This window comes from Pongo abelii, chromosome 1 (assembly GCF_028885655.2).
Source record: "Pongo abelii isolate AG06213 chromosome 1, NHGRI_mPonAbe1-v2.0_pri, whole genome shotgun sequence".
NCBI classification, from domain to species: domain Eukaryota; kingdom Metazoa; phylum Chordata; class Mammalia; order Primates; family Hominidae; genus Pongo; species Pongo abelii.
The window spans coordinates 119,003,127-119,025,101 of record NC_071985.2 but is presented as its reverse complement, the minus strand read 5'-3'; the positions used below and the strand labels follow the sequence as shown (position 1 = coordinate 119,025,101).

At 38.6% G+C, this 21,975-nt stretch overlaps 1 protein-coding gene across 10 annotated transcripts in view; it reads right to left on the bottom strand.

Moving 5' to 3' along the window:
• PHTF1 (putative homeodomain transcription factor 1) overlaps positions 1-21,975 on the bottom strand; it is a 96,951-nt gene that overhangs the window by 59,769 nt on the left and 15,207 nt on the right. For 5 of the 10 annotated variants that reach the window (XR_010137941.1, XR_010137942.1, XR_010137940.1 and 2 more), the window contains 4 exons: positions 16,750-16,819; positions 16,121-16,279; positions 4,425-4,581; positions 2,762-2,896 (listed from right to left, as the gene is read on the bottom strand). Coding sequence is in view for 4 of the 10 variants with exons in the window: in XM_063718049.1 (XP_063574119.1) it covers positions 2,762-2,896; positions 4,425-4,581; positions 16,121-16,279; positions 16,750-16,819 (521 nt within the window). In the remaining 6 variants the exon portion in view is untranslated. Of the gene's footprint in view, positions 1-2,761; positions 2,897-4,424; positions 4,582-5,850; positions 5,875-16,120; positions 16,280-16,749; positions 16,820-21,975 lie in introns of those variants that run through there. The other 5 variants (XR_010137945.1, XR_010137944.1, XM_024231931.3 and 2 more) reach the window with 3 other exon arrangements.

Below are 21,975 nucleotides of genomic sequence, written 5' to 3'. Positions count from 1 at the left end.
AAATCAATAGCATTTCTATATGCCAACAGCAAACAATCTAAAAAAGAAATCAAGAAAGTTACACAATTTCTAATAGTTACAAATAAAATTAAACACCTAGCAATTAACCAAAGAAGTGAAAGACCTCTATAATGAAAACTATAAAACATAGATGTAAGAAACTGAAGAGAACACAGCTGGGTGCGGTGGGTCACGCCTGTAATCCCAGCACTTTGGGAAACCAAGACGGGTGGATCACGAGGTCAGGAGATTGAGACCATGGTGAAACCCCGTCTCTACTAAAAATACAAAAAATTAGCCAGGCGCGGTGGAGGGTGCCTGTAGTCCCAGCTCCTCAGGAGGCTGAGGCAGGAGAATGGCGTGAACCCAGGAGATGGAGCTTGCAGTGAGCCGAGATCATGCCACTGCACTCCAGCTTCGGCGATAGAGCGAGACTCTGTCTCAAAAAAAAAAAAAGAAAAAAAGAAATTGAAGAGAACACAAAAAATATGCAAAGATATTCCATAGTTTATGAACTGGAAGAATGACTATTATTAAAAATATCCATATTAACCAAAGCAATCTACAGATTCAATGCAATCCCTATAAAAATAACAATGACATTCTTCACAAAAATAGAAAAAACAATCCTAAAATTTATATGGAATTGGCCAGGCATGGTGGCTCACACCTGTAATCCCAGCACTTTGGAAGGCCGAGGTGGGCAGATCACCTGAGGTCAGGAGTTCAAGACCAGCCTGGCCAACATGGTGAAACCCCATCTTTACTAAAAATACAAAAAAAAAAATAATTAGCCAGGCGTGGTGGTGGGCACCTGTAATCCCAGCTACATGGGAGGCTGAGGCAGGAGAATTGCTTGAACCTGGGAGGCAGAGGTTGCAGTGAGCCGAGATCACGCCATTGCACTCCAGCCTGGGTGACAGAGGAAGACTCCGTCTCAAAAAAAAAATAAATAAATAAAAATAAAAATTATATGGAATCACAAAAGACCCAGAATAACTAAAGCTATCCTAAGTAAAAAATAACAAAACTGAAGGAATCACATTACCTGACTTCAAATTGTACTACAGCACTATAGTAACCAAAGGAGCATGGTAGTGGCATAAAAACACATCGGCCAGTGGAACAGAATTGAGAACCCGGAAATAAATCCATACATCTACAGTGAACTCATTTTTTTTTTTTTTTTTTGAGACAGGGTCACACTCTGTCACCTAGGCTGGAGTAAAGTGGTGAGATCCTGACTCACTGCAACCTCTGCTTCCCAGGTTCAAGCGATTCTCCTGCTTCCACCTCCCGAGTAGCTGGGATTACAGGTGCCCACCACCACGCCCGGATAATTCTTGTATTTTTAGTAGAGACAAGGTTTGGCCATGTTGGCCAGGCTGGTCTTGAACTCCTGACCTCAAATGATCCCCCCGCCTCAGCCTCCCAAAGTGCTGGGATTACAGGCATAAGCCACTGTGCCCAGCCAACAGTGAACTCAGTTTTGACAAAGATGCCAAGAACATACATTAGATAAAGGACAGTCTCTTCAATAAATGGTGCTGGAAAAACTGAATATCCACATGCAGAAGAATGAAACTAGACCCTTATCTCTCACTATATGCAAAAATCAAATAAAAGTTAATTAAAGAACTAAATCTAGGACCCCAAACTATGAAATGACTAAAAGAAAACATTACGGAAACTCTCCAGATATTGGTCTGGGCAAAGATTTCTTAAATAATACTCCACAAGCACAGGCAACCAAAGCAAAATGGACAAATGAGATCACATCAAGTTAAAAAGCATCTATATAGCAAAGGAAACAATCAACCAAGTGAAAAGACAACTCACAGAATGAGAGAAAGTCTCAAATTATCCATCTGACAAGGGATTAATAACCAGAATATATAAGGAGCTCAAACAACTCTATAGAAAAAAATCTAATAATCTGATTTTAAAATGGGCAAAAGATCTGAATAGACATTTCTCAAAAGAAGACATACAAATGGTAAAGAGGTATATGAAAAGGTACTCATATCATTGATCACAGAAATGCAAATCAAAACCACAATGAGATATCATCTTACTCCAGTTAAAATGGCTTTTATGCGAAAGACAGATGGTAACAAATGCTGGAGAGGATATGGAGAAAAGGGAACCCCCGTACACTGTTGGTGGAAATGTAAAGTAGTACAACCACTATGAAGAACAGCTTGGAGGTTCCTCAAATAAAGAAAAATAGAACTACCATATGATCCAGCAACCCCACTGCTAGGTATATAACCAAAAGAAAGGAAATCAGGCCAGGTGCGATGGCTCATGCCTGAGGCCTGAGGTCAGGAATTCGATATCAGCCTGGGCAACATGGTGAAACCCTGTCTCTAATAAAATACAAAAATTAGCTGGGTGTGGCGGCGGGCACCTGTAATCCCAGCTACTCAGAAGGCTGAGGCAGGAGAATCGCTTGAACTCAAGAGGCAGAGGTTGCAGTGAGCCAAGATCGTGCCACTGCACTCCAGCCTGGGTGAGAGAATGAGACTCCGTTTCAAAACAAAACAAAACAAAACAAAAAACAGAATACTTCCATGATAGATTACTGCATTCACAGGTAACAAAACAGACAGTGAAGACAACATTTTGAGTAAGCAAGCCCTCTGATAACCCTTAAAAATCACACCAAGATAAGTCTATACTACTTACTCCTATGGCCTGATGATACTATACATTCTGTAAATACTATGTGAATACAAAATCAAGTAAAAAAGACTCCCACCTGTTGCCAAAGACAGTCTCCCAAAAACCACCAATAATGGGTACAGATTCCAAAGTTTCTATTCCTCTGACTTTATCAGAGGAGTTATTTCCATTTTCTCGGCTCCCATCACCATTTACAGTTTTTCGTAATTTTCTACAAAAAAAAAATTTCAATAACTTCAGATTATTCAAGACCCTTTCTATTTCTGCCGAAAATATCCCTACAGAAAATTATACTGACAAATTACTACCTAAAATCAAGTATAGTTTAACTTCATATTCTGAGGATAAATTATGCAAGAACTTTCTGATTTGAGGGCAAAACCAGATTCCAAACCAAAGTCCTATGCTACGATTTTGTTCAGTCATTAGAGAAATAGAACCGCTATTCAGAATCTACTAAAAAAAAAAATTCCACTCTTACGACCAAGAGTCTGTTCAGGCACATTCAACACCACTAGCAGAAGGAGCAATTTCTTTAAATATGGACGTTAGGAATCTACCTCTTATGGCACATTTTATAAGGGTAGCATAGAATAGTAGCAACTGATCACTTTTTATTGATATCCTAGACAAAAGATATATACTATAGGTATCAATAAGACATAGCATAGCATTTTATTTCCTTAGAAAACATTCCATCAATTTAACTGAATTTACAAGAAATCTTTTTAAAAAAGTTTTTAAAATAACATTCAAAAATAAGAATATATTGAAATTCATTGCACCTAATGGAAAATTCTTATTTAGTAATTGCTTACGCAGGCAAAAATCTACAGATATTCTGAGGGAAGATAACACAACTTTTGGAAAATAACACTGCATATACCTAAGAACATTTCAACAGTTCCAAAACTCACATATACCATATAATCGATTAAAATATAACATGAATTCCATATGTAAAGAAAAGCCAAATAAATCCTTATTAAAAGTTTAGACGGCTGGGCGCAGTGGCTCATGCCTGCAATCCCAGCCTTTTGGGAGGCCAAGGCAGGTGGATCACCTGAAGTCAGGAGTTCTCTAGACCAGCCTGATCAACATGGTGAAACCCCGTCTCTACTAAATTTAAAAAAAAAAATTAGCTGGGTGTGGTGGCATATGCTTGTAATCCCAGCTACTTGGGAGGCTGAGGCAGGAGAATCGCTTGAACTCGGGAGGTGTCGGTTGCAGTGAGCCGAGATTGTGCCATTGCACTCCAGCCTGGGCAACAAGAGCGAAACTCTGTCTCAAAAAGAAAAAAAAAAAAAAGTTTAGACCACTTAGAAATCAATTCTTATTACACATCTTTGAAAAAAGGTAAAATTTTGGTAGCGCTAACCAAATGTACCAAGATCCTTGTTTACAGTGAATTTTCACCAAATTTTGATTAAGACTGAATTTCAAAGAGAATGTTTTCTTCGAAGCCAATATATGATAAATTTTATAAAGAATAATATAGTATAGAAATTTTCCTTTTAAACAACTGTACTGAATGACAAAAGTCCCAAACTGGAACTGAAAGTTTGTAACAAGGTTTCTCTGCATCAAGAAGAAAAGTGCAAAGTAACGCATTCATTTTCTAAGCCAAAAAATAATGAAAAACACAAAAGAGGGAGATTTTAAATTAATCAAAGGTTTTATAAATCTCTACAATATCTCTCCCAGAAAATATAAAACTACAGTGTAATTTCTCATCTTACCTTCTTCTTCGATTTCCATTGTTTCCTGATGGTCTTGTTATCTGAGTAGACACAATTTGACAGTGGACAGTTCCCATGAGTAGCATAAGGCACAAGGGTCCAAGTACTTCACTTATGTTCACAATAGGCATCATCAAATATAAGACAATTGCTATAACTGAAAAGAAGAGGTTTTAAGATGTAAAACATTAGAGCTCATCTTTAAAATTAATTCTAAAAACTATACAAACTGTTTCTATAAAAATCCATCATTTAAAAAAGTACACAAATAGTTTCCTACAATACCCATCCAGCTGCACATTAGCCGAGTGAAAAACTGAAGCCCTAGATCCCTCGGCAAGTGAAGAATACTGTGTTAAAAGGATTTGCCTTTCTAACAGCATGATAATTTAGATATTTCAAAAGGGTTTCCGCCACAAAAACAACTAGATGCTGTATATAAAACACATTTTGAAGTGTTGTGTTGCTCAAAGGAAGAGTACTTTCCAAGGCTACACAGAAAGCAAACAGCAAAGATGGGGATTGAACCCAGGTAGTCAGGCTCCAGAGTCCTCACTCTTAACTACTATGCTATGTTGTCTTATCATTTCATATATAATGAAGAAGAAATACATATGTGTGTATATATACATATATATATATGAAATGCAAATCAAAGCATATATATAAAATGTTTAAAGAAGTAAATGAAATGGAAAAATATCAAAAAGTATCTCCATATTTTAACATATTTCAGATTTTCACATAAATAGTAATTCTTGTGCTATACAAACTATTCCTGTGCGGAGAAAAAGAAAGTTACCTATTCCATGCCCTAATAAAATCCCAATACTCAAACACAGTAATGAAAGTACCCAGACAATAAACTATAGATCTTGTTGACTTGAGAATGTAAATATAAATTTGCCACTAAAAAGTAAGCACCATGAAGACACGGAGTTTTGTCTGGTTTGTTCACTGCTATATCTAAAACTAGTACCTGGAGCACAGAATAGACACTCAATATTTGTTGGAAACCAGTACCTGGAGCACAGAATAGACACTCAATATTTGTTAGATAAATGATTGAAACACTATCAAAGTGAATTTGACATTTAAAAGTAGAAAATTTATCTCAGCATTTAGAAGAATATTTGGCACAGACACAATAGGCTTAAGTATTTGTTGACTCAACTGAATTAATGTAATAATTTCATACAATGTAATTTTGATCACATCTATACAAATCATCTCAATTGACAGTTATGTAATAAAGAATTTGGTTGAGGCGGCTGGGCATGGTGGCTCACACCTGTAATCCCAGCACTTTTTGAGGTCTGGTGGGTAGATCACTTGAGCTCAGAAATTCAAGACCAGCCTGGGCAACACGGCAAAACCCTATCTCTAGAAAACTCCAAAAAAATTAGCCGAACATGGTGGCACGCACCTGTGGTCCCACTCCCAGCCTACTCAGGAGGCTGAGGTGGGAGGATCACTTGAGCCCAGGAAGTCGAGGCTGTAGTGAGCCAAGATCGCACCACTGCACTCCAGACTGGGCAACAGAGTGAGACCTGGTCTCAAAAAAAAAAAAAAATTTGGTTGGTGAAGCAAAAATGGACAAATGGGGTCACATCAAGTTAAACCAAGATCACAACACTGCACTCCAGCCTGGGCGACAGAGCAAGACTCCGTCTCAGGGATGCCGGGGCAGGGGGCCGGGCCGGGGGAAGCTTCTACACAGCAAAGGAAACAATCAACCAAGAGAAGAGACAACTCACAGAATGAGAGAAAGTCTTTGCAAATTATCCATCTGACAAGGGATTAATAACCAGAATATATAAGGAGCTCAAACAACTCTATAGGAAATAACCTAATAATCTGATTTTAAAACGAGCAAAAGATCTGAATAGACATTTCTCAAAAGAAGACATACAAATGGCAAACAGGCATATGAAAATGTGCTCATATCATTGATCATGGAAATGCAAATCAAAACCACATTAACTGGAGTGAGATGCTCCAGTTAAAATGGCTTTTATCCAAAAGATAGGCAACAATAAACGCTGGAGAGGATAGGGAGAAAAGGGAACCCCCGTACACTGTTGGTAGAAATGTAAAGTAGTACAACCACTATGAAGAACAGCTTGGAGGTTCCTCAAATAAAGAAAAATAGAACTACCATATGATCCAGCAATCTCACTGCTGGGTATATGCCCAAAAGAAATGAAAATGGTGGTTGGGCACTGTGGCTCATGCCTTTAATCCCAGCACTTTGAGAGGCCAAAGTGAGCGGATCACTTGAGGTGAGAAGTTCAAGACCAGCCTGGGCAACATGGTGAAACGCTGTCTCTACTAAAAATATAAAAATTTGCCAGGCATGGTGGCAGGCACCTGTAATCCCAGCTACTCAGGAGGCTGAGGTGGGAGAATCACTTGAACCCAGGAGGCAGAGGGCTGCAGTGAGCTGAGATTATGCCACTGCACTCCAGTCCCTGGGTGACAGAATGAGACTCTGTCTCAAAACAAACAAACAAAAAAGAACAAAAGAAAGAAAGGAAATCAGTATATCAAAGAGTCACTCCCACATTTGTTGTAGCACTGTTCACAACAGCCAAGATTTGGAAGCAACCTAAGTGTCCATCAGCAGATGAACAGATAAAGAAAATGTGGTACCTACACACAATGGAGTACTATCCAGCCATAAAAAAGAATAAGATTCTGTCATTTGCAACAACATGGATGGAACTAGAGGACATTATGTTAAGTGATATAAACCAAGCACAGAAAGACAAACTTCACATGTTCTCACTTATTTGTGGGAGCTAAAAATTAAAATGACTGAACTCAAGGAGACAGAGAGTAGAAGGCTCTGAGGCTGAGAAGGGTAGTGGGGGTGGAGTAGGGGATGTGGGGATGGTTCATGGGACAGAATGAAAAATACCTAGTATTTGATAGCACAACAGGCTGACCTATAGTCAATAATTTAATTGTACATTTAAAATAAACTAAAAGAGTATAACTGGATTGTTTGTAACACAAAGGATAAATGCTTGAGAAGATGAATACCCTACTTACCATGATGTATTATGCATTGCACGCCTGTATCAAAGTATCTCATCTACCTCATAAATATATATACCTACTATATACCCACAAAAATTAAAAAGTTAAAAAAAAAAGAATTTGGTTGGCATTTGATCCCAGTTCCTGGGAGGTGACCTCTAAACCCTTGAATTTCCTAAGTGACAGAAGTACCTTTTCTATTCATTGTGGGGCCCTTGTGCCAGGCCTGACAGTTTATGCTAACAAGGTACCTAAGGATGGCTGCTGGCCACACCAAAAAGACCAACTATGTGATTAAAGGCTTGGGTCTTTGAGCCATATTAGGAGACCTCTGAGGAGTGAAGGGTGATGGAGACTGCATTCAACCACGTCGATGATTCCATCAATCAGGCCTAAATAATAAAGTCTCAATAAAAACTCTACATACCAAAGCTTCGGGGAGCTTCCCTGGGTAGCAATATTTTGCATATTGCTACCTGAGGACGACGGAAGCATCCTATTTGGAACCATCCCAAACACTCCTATACCTCTCCTCTCATTTATATTCTGTTGCTATAATGAAACTATAATTGTAAGTTTAGCACTTTCTGAAGTTCTGAGAGTCATTCCATCCAATCATCAAACCTGAGGGAATGCCTGGGGGACCCAAAACTATAGCTACCTGGTCAGAAGTGAGAGTGATCCTGGGGACCCCCAAACTGGAGGCTGATATCTGAAGGTAGAGCAGTCTTGTAGAGGATTGTGCCCTAAACCTGTGAACTCTGGCCCAACTCCAGGTAACAGTAAAAAAAAAGCATTGTATTAACACACACATACATTTGTTCTTGATTTGTAATTCATCTCAAATGCCCATATTTTCTAAACTATTAAGAATAAAAATATTTCCTTAACATGCTAAAGAATATATAAGTAAAATCAATACATATTATATGTTAGTGAAGATATTCTGAATTAGGAACAAAACAAGGATGACCACTCACTGTTATCATTTAACATTACTCTGAAATGTTGACTGATTCGGTAAAAGTAAATGAAATGTATGTGAAAGGAGAAAACCAAATTGTCATTATTTGCCAACCATATGGTTGTATCATTATAAAATCTAATAAAAGCACTGAAAAACTATTAGAATTGATTTCAAAGAGTTTAATAAAGTGGCTGGTTATAACAATTTTAATTATAAACCAATAGCTTCCAAATGTGACAGCAAAAACCACTTAAAACTTGTAAAAATAGACTTAAAAAGTCATGTATTTTCAGCAGCAGCAACAAAGACAAAATATTTTAATTTCAGGTGGAAATCTCTAAGTATCTCTCAGAATATGAATGTATAAACTAAACATGGTATCTACATACAACGGAATACAATTCAGCCTTAAAAAGGAAGAATTCTGAAACATTCTACATGGGCGACCTTGAGGATATTATGCTAAGTGAAATAAGCCAGTTGCAAAAGGACAAATATTATATAATTCTGCTTATATGATGTTCCCAGAGTAGTCAAAATCATAGAGGCAAGGTAGAATGGTGGTTGCCAGGGACTATGGGTAGGGGAAATAGGGAGTTTAATGGGTATGGAGTTTCAGTTTGGGAAGATGAAAAAATTTCTGGAAATAAATGGTGGGTGATGGTTGTATTCCAGTATCAGTATACTTAATGCCACTGAACTCTACACTGAGAAATGGTTAAGATGGTGAATTTCAAGTTGTGTGTATGTTACCACAATAAAAAAAAATTGAATTTAACAAGATCTAAGCAGGCCTTATAAGAAAAAAATCCAGGGCTGGGTGTGGTGGCTCACACGTGTAACTCAAACACTTTGGGAGGTTGAGGCAGGAAGATCATTTGATCACTTGATGCCAGGAGTTCAAAGACCAGCCTGGGCAATATAGCAAGAGCCCATCTGTAAAAAATAAAAAATAAAAAAACACCAGCTGAGCATGGTGGCACACACCTATGGTTTCAGCTACTCAACAGGCTGAGGCAGGAGGATTGCTTGGGCTCAAGGCTGTAGTGAAATACCATCACGCCATTGCACTCCAGCCTGGGAGTAAGAGTGAGACCCCGTCTCTATTTAAAAAAAAAAAAAAAGAAAAGAAAAAGAAAGAAAAAAATCCTGCAAAGCTTTACTGAGGGATAAACAGAAGTCCTGATTAAGGCCAGGCACGGTGGCTCACACCTGTAATCCCAGCACTTTGGGAGGCCGAGCCAGGAGGATCACCTGAGGTCAGGAGTTCGAGACCAGCCTGGCCAATGTGGCGAAACCCTATCTCTACTAAAAATACAAAAAAATTTGCCAGGCATGGTGGCGCGCACCTGTAGTCCCAGCTACTCAGGAGGCTGAGGCATGAGAATCACTTGAACCCGGGTGGCAAGGTTGCAGTGAGCCGAGATCAAGCCACTGCACTCCAGCCTGGGCAACAGAGCAAGACTCCGTCTCAATTAAAAAAAAAAAAAAAAAAAAAGGAAGTCCTGATTAAAAGGAGAGCGATATCATATTTCTGTATAGCAAAGAGAATATTGTAAAGAAGTCAAATTTTCTGTCCATCCTCCAAAAATATATGTATACATCTATATTTGTGTATGTGTGCTGGGGAAAGGGGATAATCAGAGAATTTCAATTCAAATTCCTGTATTGTTGGTTTTGGGGGGTCTTTTGGTTTTAATCATGATAAAATAATGCTAACCTATTTTGGAAAGGATAAACAAGAAAGCATGAGAGAAAATGTGGGAAAGCAGAATAATGAAGAAATACTTGGCCAGGCGCGGTGGCTCAGGCCTGTAATCCCAGCACTTTGGGAGGCCGAGGCAGGTGGATCACAAGGTCAGGAGTTCAAGACCAGCATGGTCAACATGGGGAAACCCCATCTCTACTAAAAATACTAAAATTTGTTGGGCATAGTGGCATACGCCTGTAATCCCAGCTACTTGGGAGGCTGAGGCAGGAGAATTGCTTGAACCCAGGAGGCAGAGGTTGCAGTGAGCCGAGATCACACCATTGCACTCCAGCCTGGGCAACAGAGTGAGACTCCATCTCAAAAGAGAAAAAAATTTTTTCCTGCTCAATGTTAATCCATATTAAACAGCTGTAGTAATGAAAGCAGTGTGGCATAAATATGAGAATAACCAGAAATTAATGGTACAGAGTATGTAGTCCAGAAACATACCATGGCAAATATAAAAATTTAATATATGGCATAGATATGACAATAACCAAAACTGATGGTACAGAATATGCAGTCCGGAAACAGACCATGGCATATATGGAAATTTTATCTACATAGGATGCAGTATCTATCAACAAGGAAGGAATAAATAATTTAATAATAAATGTGTGGAAAAAATACTTAATTTCACCCTTACAAGTGACCAAGGAAATGCATATTCAACAAGCAAAATATTTTTTGCATGTCAAATTAGGTAACAATCTTTTGTTGAGGGGGCGGGCAGAGATGCAGTCAGGGTCTTACTCTGTCAGCCAGGCTAGAGTGCAGTGATGAATCATAGCTCACTGTAACCTCGAACTCCTGGGCTCAAGTGATCCTCCCACCTCAGCTTCATAGGTAGTTGGAACTACAGGCTTGCACCACACCTGGCTAATTTTTTTTTTTTTTTTTTTTTAGAGATGGGATCTCGCTATGTTTCCCAGGCTGGTCTCAAACTCCCGGCCTCAAGTCTTCCCACCTCAGCTTCCCAAAGTGCTGGAATTACAGGCTTGAGCCACTGCCCCCCACCTAGATAACAATTTTTAAAATTATAATAATGCTGGTAAGACCATGGTAAAACAGGTACTCTCATCTATTGCTTTCCAAAAGAACTGTGCCATCAGCAATTTCATTATATGTACTAAAAGCCTTAAATGTCCACATTCTTTGATCTGTTAATTCTATTTCAAAGAACAAATCCTAAAGAAATAATATAAAATAAGGAAAACTTTGTTCCTGATGGCATTATTAATAGAAAAAACATAGAAACTACCTAAATGCCCACAATATGGGAAGATGCTATAAGGTATGTCCCCAACAAAATTCATATTGAAATCCTAATCCTTAATGTGATTATATTAGGAGATGGGGCCTTTGGTAGCTGATTAGGTCATGAGGGCAGAGCTCTCATGAATGAGATTAGTAACCTTATTAACGAGACTCCGGAGAGCTCCTGTGCCCCTTCAGCAACATGAGGACCCAGAGAGAAGCAGACCCTCACCAGACACTGAATCTGCTAGTGCTCTGATCTGAACTTCTCAGAACTGTGAGAAATAACTTTTTGTTATTTATAAAGCACCGAGGCCATGATATTTTTGTTGTATCAGCCCAAGTGGCATAAGACAGAAATTGTTACTGAGAATGGGGGGGTCCTACTATAACAAACACCTAAAAATGTGGAAGCAGCTTTATAAATAGGTAATGGGTAGAGAATACTAGAAGAATACTGAGGTACATAGTAGAAAAAGCCTAGATTGCCTTAAACATTTTTAAAAGAGATTCTGGTGAGGAATCAGAAAGAAAAGAGGAGGCCGGGTGTAATGGTTCACACCTGTAATCCCAGCACTTTGGGAAGCCAAGGCGGGTGGATCACCTGAGGTCAGGAGTTTGAGACCAGCCTGGTCAACATGGTGAAACCCTATCTCTACTAAAAATACAAAAATTATTCAGGCATGGTGGCAGGTGCCTGTAATCCCCGCTACTCAGGAGGCTGAGGCAGGAGAATCGCTTGAACCAGGGAGGCAGAGGTTGCAGTGAGCCAAGATCATGGCACTGTACTCCAACCTGGGCAACAGAGCAAGACTCTGTCTTGAAAAACAAAATAAAACAAACAAAGAAAAACAAAGAAAGAAAAGACGGGAGCTAGAGAAAAAGCCTCAATCTTCTTAAAGAATACCTAAGTAACCATGAACAGAGTATTGGTAAAATATGAGGTAAAGTCCATTCTGATGAGGTCTCAGATAGAAATGAGAAATAATATGTTATTAGAAACTGAAGGAAAAACAATCCTTGTTACAGAGTGGTAAAGAACTTGTTGAACTGTATTTGTGGTCTAGGATTCTGTGGAAAGTGAAACTCACACGTGATGAAATTGCATATTTAGCTGGAGCTATTTCTAAGCAAAGTGTTAAAGGTGCAGCTTGGCTCTTCCTATGTGCTTATAGTAAAATGTGAGAAGAGAGAAATGACTTAAAAGACAGAATTGTTAAGCAAAAAGGAAGCGTAACTTAAAGATTTGAAAAGTTCTCAGCCTATCCACATTGTAAAAAGTGAGAAAGCATGTTAGAGAGGCCCCCAGTCACATATAACCAGTTCGTTATAGTTTGGGGATGAGTGCCCTTATAGAAGTAGCCTTATAAAATGACTCCTAAGAGCTCCCTTGCCCCTTCCACCATGTGAGGACACAGCAAGAAGACTGACACCTATGAATCAGAAAGCAGGCCCTCACCAGATACCACATCTTTTGGCACCTTGATCCTGGACTTCACAGCCTCCAAAACTGTCAGAAATAAATTTGCGTTGTTGATAAGCCACCCAGTCTATGGTATTTTTCTTATAGCAGCCTGAACAGACTCATACAGAAAGGTTACATAAATTACAGTACTCTTACATAATGGACTATTAAAAGCTATATAGGCCAGGTGTGGTGGCTCACACCTGTAATCCCAGAACTCTGGGAGACTGAAGCAGGAGGATCACCTGGGGTCAGGAGTTCAAGACCAGCCTAGACAACATAGTGAAACCCTGTCTCTACTAAAAATACAAAAATTAGCCAGGCATGGTAGTGTGTCTCTGTAGTCCCAGTTACTTGGGAGGCTGAGGCAAGACAATCACTTGAACCTGGGAGGCAGAGGTTGCAGTGAGCCAAAACCACACCACTATACTCTAGCCTGGACAACAGAATGAGACTCTGTCTCAAAAAAAAAAAAAAAAAAGGCAGCTATATAAAGATGTTTATGATAAATCCATATGATAGACTCTACATATAACTCTACATGTGATAGACTGTACAGACATTAAAATGATAGTTTTAAATGATGGTATGCCCATATGATGAATTATTACGCAGCCATTAAAATTACCGTTAGAAGACTTAATTTAAATCAAATAAAATTTAAAATTCAGTCTCTTACTGACACTAACTACATTTTGAATACTCAATAGCCACATATGTCTAAGTAGCTACTATACTGGGCAGCACATATGCGGAACATTTCCATTACAGATATTCTAATAAATGACACTTTCACAACTTGAAAAAAATTAAACCTATAGATTTGTAAATTTATACATATATTTTTCACTCTATGTCTTTAAAAAATTTTTAACTGACACAAATAAAAGAAAAGAACCCATAATTCTTTCACCTTAACCCAACTTCCTCCCACTCTGTGTTCTAATTCATATCTTTTTGCAGAGGTGTAACCATAGTATATACTGCCTACTTCCTTGGTAGACAATGGGGATACAGTCGTAAAGAGAATATATTGGGTCCCTGCACACAGTTAGAAAATATCAGGTAGTGATGTGTAACCCAGAAATTAAAATTGATTCTTATGATAGTGACTAGAGGGTATTAGGACTACTTAGAAATATAGATAGGAGGCCAGGCGCGGTGGCTCACACCTGTAATCCCAGCACTTTGGGAGGCTGAGGCGGGCGGATCACGAGGTCAGGAGATCGAGACCATCCTGGCTAACATGGTGAAATCCCGTCTCTACTAAAAATACAAAAAATTAGCTGGGCGTGGTGGCGGGCACCTGTAGTCCCAGCTACTCGGGAGGCTGAGGCAGGGGAATGGCGTGAACCCAGGAGGCGGAGCTTGCAGTGAGCCAAGATCACGCCACTGCACTCCAGCCTGGGCAACAGAGTGAGACTCCATCTCAAAAAAAAAAAAAAATATATATATAGATAGATAGATAGATAGATAGGAATGGCCTCTTTACGAAAGTTACATCCCAGTTGAGATTTAAAGGTGAGAAAAAAGCCAGCCATTTGAAAAGCCTTAAGAATGCTTCAAATGGCCGGGCACAGTGGCTCACACCTGTAATCCCAGCACTTTGGGAGGCTGAGGCGGGTGGATCACCGGAGGTCAGGAGTTCGAGACCAGCCTAGACAACATGGTGAAACCCCATCTCTACTAAAAATACAAAAAATTAGCTGGACGTGGTGGCACACACCTGTATCCCAGCTACTTGGGAGACTGAGGCACGAGAATCACTTAAGCCTAGGAGGCAGAGGTTTCAGTGAGCCGAGATCACACCACTGCACTCCAGCCTGGGAAAAAAGAGCCAAACTCCGAATGCTTCAAACAAAACAAAACAGCTCTGTGTGAAGAACAAAAAAAAGGACATTATGCCTACAGCCAGCATGAGCAGAGTGGTAAGAAATAGGAGGAGATGATGTCTGAGAGGAGAGCAGGGACCAGGTCCTGTAGGGCATTATAGGCCACGGTAAGAACTTTGAGTTTTTGTTCTAAGGTCAACAGAAGTCACTACAGGGTTTTAAGCAGGAAAATTACATTATATGGCTTCTGTTTTTAAAAGATTTTGCTAATTGCTGTGGAGAGAATGATTGGTAGAAAGAAGGCTCAGAGTAGATGTTATTCCAGTGGTCTAAGCAAAGAAATGCTGGTGCTGTGGACAATGATCATGGCAGTAGAGACTGAGATAAATAGAGTGAAAAATTTGGAGGAAGAACTCACAGACTTGGTGACATATTACATGTGAGAGTTGATGGTAGGGTAGAGTAGGAAGATTTAATTTTTCACCTGAATACTGGGTGACTGATAGTATCATTTAATGAATTGGAGACATAAAGAGGAACAAGTTTACACACACATGCACATGTGTGCAGTGCACACACACACAAGTCAAGAGTTCCATTTTTTATATAATTAACTTCAAGATACCAATTAAATCTCCATATGGAAATGTCAAAGCAGGCAATTAGATTTATAAGTCTGAAGTTCAGCAGAGAGATCTGGCCTGAAGACGTAGATTTGGGAATCACCTGTGTATCAACTGTATTTAAACCAATAGGCCTTAATGAGACTATTTAGAGAACAGAACCTAGGGTGCAAACTTTAGGTAATCCAATATTCAGGCTAAACTTGGTGGCTCACACCTGTAATCCCAACAGTTTTGAGCCTAAGAATTCAAGACCAGCCTGGACAGCATGACAACATCTTGTCTCTACAAAAAAATACAAAAATTAGCCAGGCACAGTGGCATACACCTGTAGTGCCAGCTACTTGGGTGGCTGAGGTGGAAGGATTACTTGAGTCTGGGAGGTCAAGGCTGCAGTGAGCTATAATCATGCCACTGCACTCCAGCCTGGGTGACAGAGAGAGACCCCGTCTCAAAAACAAAAACAAAAAACACACATACCCAATTTCAAAGGCTCAAAGGTCAGACACAAGAAAAGACTGAGAAGGCCTGGCCAGTGAGACAGGTAGAAAGAAACTCAAGTGAGGAGAAAGAGTTACACAAGAATGTTTCTCGTAGCAGATAATTTTAATATGAACCCCGAATGGCATATGTCTCTTCATTTCTGCGTACTTTAAACTGTCAAATGAAAGGGTAAATGTAAAATCAGTAGGTCTTCATTATTTAATAGCAAAAGCAGCAAAAAGAAACTGTCATTGCTTATTCCAATTCCTCCAATTACCTTGCATGAAATAAAGTAGTAACAGCCAAACAAAGATTCTTAAAGAGGTAACCTGAATCCACCAATTGCTGAACAATGGAAAAAATACAACTCGAACAAGCCCCTTCCGAGTCAGAGATGTCCACGGAATTTCAGGTTTTGCTTTGGCAAATGTTGACCCTTTAAACATACAATAAAACAAAACATCAAACATTTATATACACTGTATTGAAGGCCACCTGTAGCACTACATTAAAAACAGGTGAGTGCAAAAAGCAGCAAAAAACCTGTTCAGTTAAAAAAAAAAAAAAAACTCTCTTAGATGTTTGTTAAATGTAATCACTTCTTGCCTCAATCACTAGGACAGAAGCTCAAAATAAGTCAGGCTTACTTGAATGTTAAACAACACATTTATCTTAATTACACAACAGCAAGTCTCTACGTTCATCCCTCTTTTACATGTATGCATGTAATTTATAGAGCCACACAGTACTAAGACAGAGGCGGAAAAAGTGCTAAAGCCTGAATGATGAGAGTAAAGTGTTACATTTAGAAATTAAAGTATACCATCATATAGAGAAGATACTGAAAATTAAGCATCCCTGTGAAATAATATAATAATGTACACAAAAAACAATTTTAAGACTAACCTCTGATTAAGTCAACGTCAATCAAGTCTGGCTTTATGTGGCCCATCTTTTTCGGCTTGTTTTTCAAACCCTAGGATAAAACAAAACAAAAATAAAACCAGAAATAAAGAAAAGCCCTTTTATTATTTATTTTTTTTGAGACGCAGTTTCGCTCTTGTAGCCCAGGCTGGAGTGCAATGGCGCGATCTCGGCTCACCGCAACCTCTGCCTCCCGGGTTCAAGTGATTCTCCTGCCTCAGCCTCCTAAGTAGCTGGAATTGCAGGTACCCACCATTAAGCCCAGCTAATTTTTTGTATTTTTAGTAGAGATGGGGTTTCACCATGTTAGCCAGGCTGGTCTCAAACTCCTGACCTCAGGTGATCTACCCGCCTCGGCCTCCCAAAAGTCTGGGATTATAGGTGTGAGCCTCTGCACCCAGCCAGAAAAGCCCTTTTAAATACAAAAAATAAACTTACATTTCTTTTTCTCTATATCTGATTCCCTTTTACTGGGGACACTTTAATCCTAAAGCTCCTTAAAGGAACTTGCCATTAATACATATTTTGTTTTAGTTTTTAATCCTCTCTACTAATGCATCAATATACTTTATCACTTTTTAAAATATTCGAACAGTGCCAACAGATCAATACATGAAAAACAATAGTCCCCTGAGCCATCTCTCCTCTCCTCTGAATTTCACTCCTCAAAAACAAATAACTTCCATCTTTTTTTTGCTTCTACTATTTTTAATTGACACGTTATAATTGTGCATATTTATGGGGTAGAATGTGATATTTCAATACATGTATACAATGTGTAATGATCAAACTATATCTATCACCTTGAACATTTATCATTTCTTTGTGTTGGGTTCATTCAAAATCCACCCTGCTAGGTATCTGAAAACATATAATAAATTGTTGTTAATTATAGCCACCTTACAGTGCTACAGAACACTAAACCTTATTCCCATCTAGCTGTACTTTTGTATTTGTTAACCAACCATTGGCTATCTGTCATTCCCTCCCTCTTACACTTCCCCACCTCTAGTAACTACTATTCTACCCTCTACTTCTATGAGATCAACTTTTTAGCTTCCGTGTATGTGTGAGAACACAAAGTATTTATCATTCTGTGTCTGGCTTATTTCACTTTGCATAATGTTCTCCATTTCCATTCATGTTGCCATGAATGACACAACTTCATTCTTTCTTACAGCTAAATAGTATTCCATTGTGTATATATACCATATTTTCTTTATCCATTCACCTGTTGATGGACACGTACACTGAATTCCATGTCATGACTATTGTGAACAGTGCTGCAATAAACATAGGAATGCAGATATCCCTTCAACATACAGATTATCTTTCCTTTGGATATATACTGAGACTGCTGGATCATATGGTAGTTCTATTTCTAGTTTTTTGAGGAACCACGAGACCGTTTTTCATAATGGCTGTACTAATTTACATTCACACCACCAGTGTATAAGAATTCCCCTTTCTCTGCATCCTTGCCAGCATTTTTTTTTGTCTTTTTGATAATAGCCATTCTAATTAGGTTGACGTGGTATCTCATTGCGGTTTTGATTTGCATTTCCCTGATGATTGGTGATATCGAGCATTTTTTCATATACCTGTTTGCCATCTGTATTGTCTTCTTTTGAGAGATGTCTATTCAGCTCATTCACCCATTTTAAAATTGAAGTATTTGGATTTTTGCTATTGAGTTATTTGAGTTCCTTATATATATTAGTCCCTTTTCAGATGAAAAGTTTGCAAATGTTTTCTCTCATTCTATAGGTTGTCTCTTCAATCTTGATTGTTTCCTTTGCTGTGCAGAAGCTTTCTAGTTTGATACAATCCTATTTATCTATTTTTGTTTGTTACCTGTGCTTCTGAGGTCTTCTCCATAAAATCTTTACCCAAACCAATGTTCTGAAGCATTTCCCCTATGTTTTCTTCTAGCAGTTTCAGGTCTTACATTTAAATCATTAATCCATTTTGGCTTGATTTTTGTATATGGTGAGAAATAGTGGCTAGGTGCAGTGGCTCACCCCTATAATCCCAGCACTTTGGGAGGGGCCAAGGTGGGAGGATACTTGAGGTCAAGAGTTTGAGACCGGCCTGGCCAACATGCTGAAACTCTGTCTCTACTAAAAATACAAAAAGTGGCTGGGCATGGTGGCGGGCGCCTGTAATCCCAGCTACTCAGGAGGCTGAGGCAGGAGAAGCACTTGAACTGGGAACGTGGAGGTTGCAGTGAGCTGAGATCACACCACTACACTCTAATCTGGGTGACAGAGCAAGACCCTGTCCCTTAACTTAAAAAATAAAAATAAAATAATTTGCACATGCTAATTCTCAATTACGTCTTAAAAATTAGATATTCAATCATTAAAATTAATGCCAAAATTAAAGGTTACCGTAATTTGCTGTTTACCTATTAAGGACATTGAACCAGTATTGATCTTTAGCTTTGTTTAAACAGATGCAGTCGATTTCTCTTGTGAATCTTATATATTTCTATTCAACTCACCATAAGCTATAGATTTTACAGAAAAATGTTCTAAAACCTTAAATGTAATAAAATTAAAGAAGGAATCAAAATGTGAAAATGAGGCAACTCAAGGAAAAAACCCTTTGAAGAAACATGTACACTAATTTTTGAAATATGCACAATTTTCATGAGAATAACAATTATCTTGTGTACTATATTCAAAATCAGAAATTAAAAATTTAAAGGTAAAAATATTACTTTTTACCTTTTTGGACATTTGTCCCAGTGCTAAGCTTTCTGGACATTTGTACCAGTGCTATTCCCCATCACTTTAGAGCCAAAATAATTTTTCTACTTTCTTTGCTTTCTAGACTTTTCTCCAACAATGTTACAGAGTTAGAATTAGCATTAACTAGAGGTAAAATTATCCAAAGCTCCCTTAGCAATAGAAACACATTTATTCACTCAGTCAACAAATATTTGACAAGTATCTTCTATATGTCAGATAATCTGCTTGAGCTAGGTATAAAATAATAAGTCAAAACATGGCTCTATCTTCAAAGAATGTACAGTATAGAAGGGAAGACAAACAATAACACCAAATGTACAAGGGTTTCTCAGGAAAATGCCCTCTGAATCTCCCCATTTTTTTTATTTCCTAAAGGGACAGAAATCATTAATAAATGTATGACTACTGATCTTAAGGGAGATTAGAAAAGTCACCATATACTGTTGTATATTTTGCACTGAGGGAGAGTAAAAAACACATTCCATACTTTAGAATCCTTCTGCTTTATCTTCCACCGTGCATGTATGTATAATGAGGAAGTACATGCCAGGCACTATCCTAAGCACTTTTACATATAGTCATGCATCACTTAATGTCAGGGATACATTCTAAGAAATTCATCTTTAAGTGATTTCACTGTTGCCTGAACATCATACAGTGTAGTTACACAAATCTCGATGGTATAGCTTACTACACACCTAGGCTACATGGCAGCCTATTGCTCCGAGGCTACAAATCTGCCCGGCATATTACTATGCAGAATATTTAGGCAATTTTAAACACAGTGGTATTTGTGTCTAAACCTAAAAAAGGTACAGTAAAAATATGGTATAAAAAATGGGGCTGGGCACGGTGGCTCACATCTGTAATCCCAACACTCTAGGAAGCCAAGGCAGGAGGATCACCTGAGGTCAGGAGTTCAAGACCACCCTGGCCAACATGGTGAAACCCCCATCTCTACTAAAAATACAAAATTAGCCGGGCGTGGTGGTGGGCACCTGTAATCCCAGCTACTCAGGAGGCTGAGGCAGGATCGCATGAGCCCGGGAGGCTGAGGTTGCAGTGAGCCAAGATCGCGCCATTGCACTCCAGCCTAGGCGACAAGAGTGAAACTCTGTCTCAATAAAGAAAAAAAAAAAAGATAAAAAATGGTACACCTGTATAGGGCACTTATCATGAATAGTGCTCTCAGGATTGGGAGTTGCTCTGAGTGAGTCAGTGAGTGAGTGGTCAATGAAAGTGAAAGCCTAGGACACTGCTGTAGTACACTATTGTAGACTTTATAAACACCGTAAACATAGGCTACACATTTTTTAAAATCTTCCTTTCTACAACAATAACTTTTTTTTCTCTGGGACAGAGTCTTGCTCTGTTGCCCATGATATAGTGCAATGGCACGATCACAGCTCACCACAATCTCATTCTCCTGGGCTCAAGCAATCCTCCTACCTCAGCCTCCCAAGGAGTTTGTTGTTGTTGTTGTTGTTGTTGTTGTTTGTTTTTGTAGAGAAGGGGTCTTTCTTTGTCACCCAGGCTGGTCTCAAACTCCTGGTCTAAAGTGATCCTCCTGCTGTGGCCTCTCAAAGTGCTAGAATTACAGGCATGAGCCATCTCACCCAGTCTGTTCTATGATAACTTAACCTTAGCTTACTGTAATGTTTTTACTTTATAAGCTTTATAATTTTTTTAACTTTTTTACTCTTTTGTAATAACAGTTTAAAAACACACATTTTCTTTTTATTTTTTTTTTATTTTTTTATTTTTTTACTTTTTAAATAAAAACTAAGACACAAACACACACAGCCAAGGCCTACATAGGGTCAGGATCATCAATATCATTGTCTCCCACCTCCACATCTTGTCCCACTGTAGGGTCTTCAGGGGCAATAACACACAGGGAGCTGTCATCTCCTATGATCACAATGCCTTCTTCTGGAATACCTCCTGAAGGACCTGCCTGAGACTGTTTTACAGTTAACTGATTTTTTTTTTAATAAACAGAAGGAGTCCACTCTAAAATTAAACAATTAAAAGTATAGTATAGTAAATATATAAACCAGTAATATAGTCATTTATTATCATTATCGAGTGTTAGGTACCTTACATAACTGTATGCTATACTTTTTATGACTGACAGTGCATTTGGTTTGTTTACTCCAGCATCACTCCAAACACATGAGTAATGTGTCGTGCTATGACTTTAGGATGGCTACAAAATCACTAGGCAATAGGAATTTTTCAGCTCCATTATAATCTTATGGGACCATTGTTGTATATGAGGTCCACTGATGACAGAAACATCATTATGTGGCAAATGACTGTACTTAAGTTAACTTGACTCATTTAATCCTCACAAATGTCCTATGAGATTGGTACCTTTATTATCCTCACTTTACAGATAAGGCAACCAAGGCAGAGATTCCAACTCTTTCATTCTCATTCCAAAGTCTGTTCT